Here is an 8,595-nt window from a genome sequence, read left to right as displayed (position 1 = left end):
AGTCTGAACCAGACTACCTGGTCTGTTCTAAGACCTTGGCCAGGCCGATGCGTCTCTGAGCCTCCTGGCGTAAGCGCTCCTCCTCCACCTCCCTGCTCAGCAGTCTGCTGTAGTCGTATGCAGGGAAGAAGACCTGGCTGAAGAAGTGGTGCGTCCTTTGGATCCACTGATCCATTTCATCACCATGAGCTTCTGGACCGCCAACACCTATCCTGTTTACTTCCTCCCCAGCACGTTCTGGTTGCATATAGACAGCCTTTTACATTAGCGACTATTTTAAAAGCCTAATTTATACTTGGTTGCACAACCATGTCAATTCTTGAAGTTATTTTTGTATTGTAGGACAAAGTATAGATTATACCCATAATATACTTGATAAAAACCATGTTCAGTGTACCTGTGCAGCTGTGTACAACCAACAACTCTTTCTGGAGAGAGGTTTCCTCATTTTTATGGACTTCTGATGAATGTGTGGCAGAATCACTGGCCATCGCTGAGGAAAACTAACGGTATGACATTACTGTAAGGATTTGCAGTAAAAACAAGGTGTTTAAGGGTTTGTGGTATTCTTTATGACTAAAATAGAATCTAAATCCAATCACCTCTGCTGATATGCAAGTGTGGTGGTTCAGTTTAATCAAAGACAAGACTGTAAAGCTGTACGTTTACAACACAACTGTACACACTCAGCACAAAGCACAACTAGAATTAAAATGTGTTTCATAGCGGTCTGTACAATTTACTCCAAGTGCAGCACTATGCATATGTCATAATGCTTACAGTAAAAGGTATCGGGTGTATATTGAAAAAACAACCTGCGGTCTGAGGGGTGGCTACAGGACTGAGATTCTGCTGGGACTCCCATGTACTCAGAAGAGGACAACTGCAGAATGTCTCTGGAACTGGCTGTATAGAGAAGTACATTGGCTATTTTTAAAATGTTTGGCTTTTTCTTATATTATTTTATAGATTAGTTTTAGATACCGGTATACAAATGTCTTAAAAGTCCTTCACTGTCATTTGGGGCCCCCCCTAAGAAACTTGAAGAAAATCATGTGGGTGGGGTTCCTCCTGGGGGTCCCGATCAACAGGTTGAGAACCCTTGTTCTACAGGCCGCTAACCAGCAGGGCGCGCTGTTTGCAGGGCGGCTGTATTTTTTAACATCCGTATTCGCTGTTGTTGGCTGCTGCAAGTGCGTTTGTTTTGAACAGATTTTTGGACTGGAGAGCTGAGTGAAAACAGAAGAATGGAAGAAGACACTGAGACCGGTGTATCTTCACGTGCGGAGAGAAAGGCTTTGGCGAAAGCAAAGATAATACAGAGAGAAAAGGAGAGGAAGACATTTAAACAGGTAAGACGAGAAAGTTCATTTTGAGCTAGAGCTTGTGTGTACAGACTTGTGTTGTTGTTGTTGTGTGAACTCTCCTCCTCCAACTGGCTAAGCTAGGTGGCTATTTGGCTGAAGGTATCCAGACAGTTAATTTAAAACACAGTTCTTAATCTGACTAGATCGCGAGGATCCTGAAGAAACCAAAAGATGAGAGGTCAGAAGAGGATGCATCGACGCTACTTCGGCATCAAGACACGGTGGAGGAGCTCGGCAAGAGACAAGTCCGCCGCAATGTCCTGAAGAGAAAGCAAGAAGAGGTAGGGCTGGCGATGGGTCATGGATCTGCTTTACAACAAACACATACCCGACCCGACTCGGGAGGCTCTCTCCATTCCGACATGTCGCCACTCCGAAATGGACTTCTTATTGTCGGAGTGGCGACACTCCCCATGGGCCTAAGGTTTAGGGTAGGGGTAGAGATAGGGTTAGTGTCGGAATGGAGACATGTCGGAAAGGAGACATGTCGGAGTGGAGTCGACTCCATGGATATCGTTGGCGAGTTCTGTCCTATGGTTCTGTCTCACGCCCTGTCCGGCATGTAAAGTGTAAACTGTAGAAAATACAGTATGTAATGATATAGGCCTACTTCAATTTCGCTATTCACTGAAACAAATGTCGGGTGTGTGGTCTTGAAAGGCTTTTTCCGCGGTGGGAAGCCTCTCAGAACCACAGCTTTTGTGACTATAGCTGCTAGAGTTTTCCACAGGAGCAGCACTAAAAACTGTACAATTCACTAAAAACCTGCTTTTAGTGCTTTATAAAAATAATTAATTAATTGATGGTTAATTATATGGTAAGTTTAATTTATCATATCTATAGACAATGTAATGGTGTCTCTTGCTAGGCTACTCAAAGATAGTGGATGATATCTGGGTATGCAACATTAAGTTGGATCATCAATCCAGATCATGATATAAGGACAACATTACAATCCGACTGCTTAAATTTTGTTAATGTAGTGTTCTTTGTCGAGTGGCAACTGGCAACAATGCATCTGCGTAAGTCCGTAAGACATGGCGCAGCTTGGCGCCTACTTTTGAAATTGCTATTCCTTTACAGTATGTGTGGATCTAGGTGTGCAGATCTCTCCTAGAAGAATGACATGCATTGATACAATTGCTATAGCTGAATGAATGGCCTCAACTGAAATGAAACGCAGTACAAGCCAAGGGTCTGTATGTGATGTGTTGGTCATGTATTCATATTGCAGGTATTTGACGATGCTGTGGAGCTGAGGAACAAGGTTAGCCAGCTGGCAGAGGCAATCAAGCGGGCACAACACCTGGTGGTTTACACTGGAGCTGGTATCAGCACGGTAGGTTAAATTTGGAGATCTTGAAGGTTTCATTATGTTCATGTTGATGTTTGCAGGGTTCCCACGGTCATGACATTCCTGGAAATATTTTGAAATTAGAAACATATATTTCCAGTACTGGAAAAGTTTTGTAATTTATCAAGGGTCCTGGAAGGTCCTGGAAAAAATAGCTATGCATTGTCTTTGGTTATTGTTTTTGTTAATACCTCTGAAATGACGAATTAAACATGGGCCAAATTGTCAAATATTAGAGGCAGAAATTGTGAAAATAGCCGATCTACATGCTTGTGAGCATGTAGATCTGCTATTTTCACAATAGAACAGTGTTATACAAAATTCCTCAACTCTTATTGCTTGTCAGGGTGCCGGGTCCCCAGTTAAAATGTGATTATTTCGGGGGTCACGGCCTGAAAAAGGTTGAGAACCACTGGCATACACTACCTGTCTTTGGGCATTGTGCATATGAGTAAGTGACCTGTTATTGAGCTGAATTGTTGTTGTATAGTCCTGGAAATTGGGTTAAATATCCTGGAAAGGTTTTGGAAATAAATTGGTAAAAATGTGTGGGAACCCTGTGTTTGACTGGACTAATGCATTGTATGCTTTGTATTTCAGGCAGCATCTATCCCAGACTACAGGGGCCCCAATGGGGTTTGGACGCAGCTACGGCAGGGCCGGGCTGTCAGGTTAGAGATGGTGTGCTTTCTCATCTTGTAATGTTAGCTGCATTGTTGCACTAAGGCTTGCACCAAATTTCATGTTGGGTGTGAGTACACAGATCATATTTTATAAGTATTAGTGCCTTACTTTCACCCTGGCTTTTTCTTTATTTCCCAGTGCATCTGACCTGAGTGATGCAGAGCCAACCCTCACACACATGTGCATCAGGATGCTGCACAAAGAGAAGATGGTATGTAAAGCCTTGAGTTATTTATCCTATTTAGACCTGGGTCCGATTCAAAAAAAAAGGGGGAAGGAGGTTGATTTGTATTGAATTTGTGTTTATCCATCTTCAAAGGTGCAGCATGTGGTGTCTCAAAACTGTGATGGACTTCATCTACGAAGTGGGCTTCCTAGGCATGCCCTGTCTGAGCTGCATGGAAACATGTTTATTGAGGTGAGGCAGAAACACAAAAGGCCTCAGTCACGCATGCGATTCAGAAGCGGCAGCTTCCATAGACATAGAAAGGCAGGCGCCTCCTTCGGCTCTTGAGCCGTGAGATCGGGGGACTCGGCGACCGTTTCCGGTCGTTCCCACTTCCACGTGTCATGCGTCACAGAAACCGGAAGTTGCTAGGCCAATCAGAGGCAGGTGGGGGCGGCCCTTTACGTACGCAGCCTGTGAGAACAGCTGAGCCGCGCAGACGTGCAACATTAGGAAATGGATGGATTGAAAGTCACGGAAAAGACGCGTTGTGATTGGCCAGTAGTCACATGACTGGCAGCGTGGTCTCCGGCAATAGTGGACGTCCGCACTCCAGTTGTTGCTCGTTGCTCCAATAGACTGCAGATGGCCAATGAGGCATCTAGCTTTTTATATCTATGGCAGCTTCTCCATCACTTCAAATGTAGGAGAAAAGGGGTGGAGCATCCCGGAAATGGTCGCAATTGATGCCTCGGCACATGCTGCATCTGCAGCTAAAGAGCATGAGTGTCTGAGCCCTTTGGTTATATTGACAGGTGTTAGTTTTGTTAAGCTTTAATTCTACAAAACCTCAACCCCCATTGTTAACATGACCTGGCAATTGTGGGTAAGTTATGTATAGCAGGGGTTTTCAAAGTGGGTGACGGGGCACCCTGGGGTGCCCTGTTGCCAGTCCAGGGGTGCCGCGAGATCATCATTTTATAATATTTGGAATTCATCAATATCACTTCATCAATTTCACTTCAATATGCTTAGTAAAACAGACCTGATTTCCACTGTACTTGATGAGTTATTTTTCCATCTATGACAACTCGTCACCAAAAATAGCAGATCTACAAGCTCACAACGCGTCACAATGTGACACGTTGTGAGCTTGTAGATCGTCTATTTTTGGTGAACCTTCCCCCCAGAATAGGCATGCTGGGGTTCAAGTGGTTAAACGTCAATTATAACGTTATTTTCAGTCAGTTCTGATGGAAACGAATATGTCTCCAATAGGATCTAAGATTCTAAAAAAGTAACAGTGTAATTCAGGGGTGGATGAGAAAGTTATTTACAGGGGTGTCCTGAGTTTGAAAACCCCTGATGTATAGTATGTATTGTAAAACAACATCCTGCTCCCCCAGGTGTGTACATCCTGTTCCCCAACCAGGGAGTATGTGCGTTTGTTTGATGTGACAGAGCGGACATCACGGCACCACCATGGGACAGGACGGCGGTGTGACCACTGCAGTGGGGAGCTCAGGGACACCATAGTACACTTTGGGGAGCGCGGAACACTGGAGCAGCCTCTCAACTGGAAGGGAGCTGCCGAGGCAGCCAAGAAGGCAGATGTCATCCTATGCCTTGGATCCAGTCTGAAGGTAGGCTCCATGAATCACTGGTTCTCAACCTGTGGGTCGGGACCCCAAATGATTTTGGGGGGGGTCCCCAGATGATTAACTTAATGTGCAACATTGTTTTCTCACTCAACAGTAAACAAGCCAACATAAAGTTTAAGTGTATAGAGGGTTTATGCACATTTCTAAAGTGACAATTTAAAGACATTTTTAATACCTCTATATTGACAAATTAAACATTGGTCAAATAGAGACAGAGAATGAAAATAGTCGATCTACATGCTCACAACGCCTCGCAACGCTCATGTAGATCTACTGTTTTCACAATAGAACCGGTTATTCAAAATGAAATTCCTCAACTCTTGGTGCTCGTCACAGCCTGAAAAGGTTGAGAACCACTGCCATAAAGCATGCTGTGGACCTGTTCACAGGCAGGTTAAATAAAAAAAAGGGGGGGCAAAATCCAGATGGGAAATATGGACCTCCATAAAGGTGTAAATATAATGTATGAATGAACGTTTAAACACATTGAATGCTGAAAGTAAAAGTGTAAAAAGGAAATGGCGGCAAGGCATGGGGTGAAGATTTTTGTAGTTCCTGTGACACATAAGATGAATTTCAAATGCAAGTAGTTGTGCAAATTCTTCCCTCATGTGATGGTTGTATAAATGGAATTGAATCTGTCAAGTTGGTTATAGAGTTGATACATTGGCTATGGCTATGGGAATTAAAGCTAATTTCTCAATTGACAGCCAGTGCTATTACTGCTTCTTCTCTGCTATCGTATTCATAGCTACTTAACTTAGTTGGATGTTGTCTATCTTTCCCGTAGGTGTTGAAAAAATATGCTTGCCTGTGGCACATGAACAGACCAGCCAGCAAAAGACCCAAACTCTACATTGTCAACCTGCAGGTGAGCTAGAGCAAAATAATTTAAAGAAGCTAACGAAATGTCTGTACTCGTTGGCGGATCATGTGAAGATTTCTTTGTTTCAGTGGACACCAAAAGATGACCATGCCACGTTGAAGATTCATGGCAAGTGTGATGATGTTATGCGTCTTTTGATGGAGGACCTCGACATTAAACTTTCTGGATATAACAAGTAAGAGACTTTTGTATCCACCTGTTTCCGCAAGACTTTACTGTAGCATTATCTGCGGGACATTTCCGGTTAACAGCAGATATACAAGCTCACGTTGTGTCGCAGATGCTCGTAGATCACACTCCGCTGCGACACCGGAAATGCCGCTCGCCTTCTGCGCAATGCACAATGGGATGTTGGAAAGTTGTGGATAAACTATTACTCACTCACTCACTCACTCACTCACTCACTCACTCACACACACACACACACACACACACACACACACACACACACACACACACACACACACACACACACACACACACACACACACACACACACACACACACACACTATGGCAACCCAGTATGGCAAACCTCTGCATACATTCTATCACACATTTCTCCCATTGTGTCTCATCAGGGCAGAGGACCCCATCTTCAGCCTGGCTACCCAGTTGAGGTCAGAAGAGGAGGACAGCCATACTCGTAAAGTTATAGCTCCCCCTTCTGGACAAGAAGACGGTTTACCTGATAATGAGGGTCAGGCTAGGGACACAGCAGTGCAGGGAGGCTGGTTCGGACGAGGCTATTCCAAAGGAATGAAGAAGAAAAAACATTTATAGTAGCTCCTCCTACCTTCGTCTAGTTTTCTGTCGAGTATATTGTGTTGTTCAGTGACTGCAGGACAACCTAGTATTTATGCATCATGTGATGCAAGCCGTGTTGGACTTGGATTGACCCCGCGTCACCAGGCTTTCCTGGGAGAAAGCCTGGTATTTGTTTACAACGGGCCGTTTGATCCGGTCTAGGCGGAAACCACAAGCAGATGAAGTTTGTTTTGGTTCCCCCCATTTGTTTCTACAATCCCTATTAAAATGCTTGAGTAGTGTAGTGTAGTCTTGCCAGTGGCTACGAGTTGGACTAAAAGATGCCTATACCAAACAAACTTTCCAAAAGCAAAACTACACCGCATCAAGGGGTTTATTAGGTAGGCCCTAAAAGGGTCCTTGGGTGCGGGGAATTGTTTTGGGTTAAAACTGCTTCTGGTTTGATAGTTCCGGCCAAAGTGTAGTCCGTCTAGGACTACAACATGGAAAGTCTGGATCAAGCTAACAATATTAAACTGTACCAGTAAAATGATATACATTAGGCACTGATCAAGGATCACCATACCACTGTTTTTTTGTCAAGAATTTGTATTTCCAGAATCTCATTACAATGAAAAGTTATTTAAAGTGTAGATATTAGAGAGATGGAACATTTTCTATTTGCCGTGCCCAGTATAACTTTCGTAACTTTTTGTGGTGCTTATCAAATTGTTTACACTTTGTCTTATATTGTTGAATGGATCTTATCCAGCAAGGTTTGCTACAACTATAGTTCTGAGGAGGTACATAACAATTCCAACATTTCTTTGGTTTACTTCAGTTCCTACCTGAAAAGAGGGCAAGAGGTGTGCATAGATGAGCCGCAAAATGCCAAAAACTGATATAATTTCCATTATCTTGAAATTAAAGTGACATGCAATCCACCTCATCCTGCTACGATGAACAGTTGAGATGTTATTTATTATGGCAATGTGTTCATCGATAATTTGTCCTCTGGACTTTAACCATGGACCATCAAATTGCCCCATATCATACATTTTGGGTTAAAGGTCTAATATGAGTTTCAATCATTTTGTTGTGCTAGTGTATTGAGTCACTGCAGACCGTGATAAACACTAACCCTCCATAAATCGATTCACACCTCGGCTAGATAATGTCACCCTCGCCTCGCTTCTTTGAGCGTTTTGTAGGCAAAGCAGTGCTGCTGCATACTAATGTATGCTAAATGTTTTGAATGTAATTATTTTGTTTACATTACCTTTACCAGGCGTTACTTACACTTTGCTGTTATATTAAACCTTTTATTACAATATAATCAGGCTATATGAAGGCCATGAGTTAGTAATTTTATTTATTGGTTTGTACAATTATTTTAAGTTACATTACCATGGCTGTGTAGAGTTGATTTAGTAAGCTCACTAAATTATCTCAGGAAGATCCATTAGTATTATTGATCAGGGTGGTGTAGTCGACCTCCCACCATCTGGCATTATGGAGGGTGGATTAGGATTGAAGATAAACAGCGCTGCTAAATCTCTAGTGAGTGAATTAACTGGCACAATTCTCTACCTTGCAAAATATACTGTTGCCTATTTGTGAGACAATAAAAGCTGTTCTTTTTATTTTAAGTTCTGAATCTGTCATTATACCAACCAACTACATTCTTAAGTGTGTGTGTGTGTGTGTGTATGTGTGTGTGTGTGTGTGTGT

The 8,595-nt window shown here is 43.0% G+C and overlaps 1 protein-coding gene across 1 annotated transcript; it reads left to right on the top strand.

Annotated features, from left to right (window-relative positions):
- The first annotated feature begins 1,233 nt into the window (after positions 1-1,233).
- sirt7 (sirtuin 7) lies at positions 1,234-7,900 on the top strand. Its single transcript, XM_080722133.1, has 10 exons — positions 1,234-1,352; positions 1,511-1,648; positions 2,602-2,706; positions 3,322-3,392; positions 3,544-3,616; positions 3,725-3,823; positions 4,978-5,214; positions 6,023-6,103; positions 6,187-6,293; positions 6,699-7,900. The coding sequence occupies exons 1-10, from the start codon at positions 1,248-1,250 to the stop codon at positions 6,898-6,900; spliced, it is 1,218 nt and encodes a 405-aa protein (XP_080578259.1). The 5' UTR covers positions 1,234-1,247; the 3' UTR covers positions 6,901-7,900.
- The last annotated feature ends 695 nt before the right edge of the window (positions 7,901-8,595 follow it).

This window comes from Nannobrachium achirus (assembly GCF_963921795.1).
Source record: "Nannobrachium achirus genome assembly, chromosome: 3".
NCBI lineage: Eukaryota > Metazoa > Chordata > Actinopteri > Myctophiformes > Myctophidae > Nannobrachium > Nannobrachium achirus.
This window is presented reverse-complemented; position numbering and strand designations above follow the sequence as displayed.

What these genes read in the sequence shown, in the direction of transcription:
- sirt7 (XM_080722133.1), top strand. Translation starts at nt 1,248, where the DNA reads ATGGAAGAAGACACTGAGACCGGTGTATCTTCACGTGCGGAGAGAAAG. An exon ending in GCCTTGGATCCAGTCTGAAG is followed by an intron (nt 5,215 to 6,022) that starts GTAGGCTCCATG and finishes TCTTTCCCGTAG; the next exon opens with GTGTTGAAAAAATATGCTTG. An exon ending in TCTACATTGTCAACCTGCAG is followed by an intron (nt 6,104 to 6,186) that starts GTGAGCTAGAGC and finishes TCTTTGTTTCAG; the next exon opens with TGGACACCAAAAGATGACCA.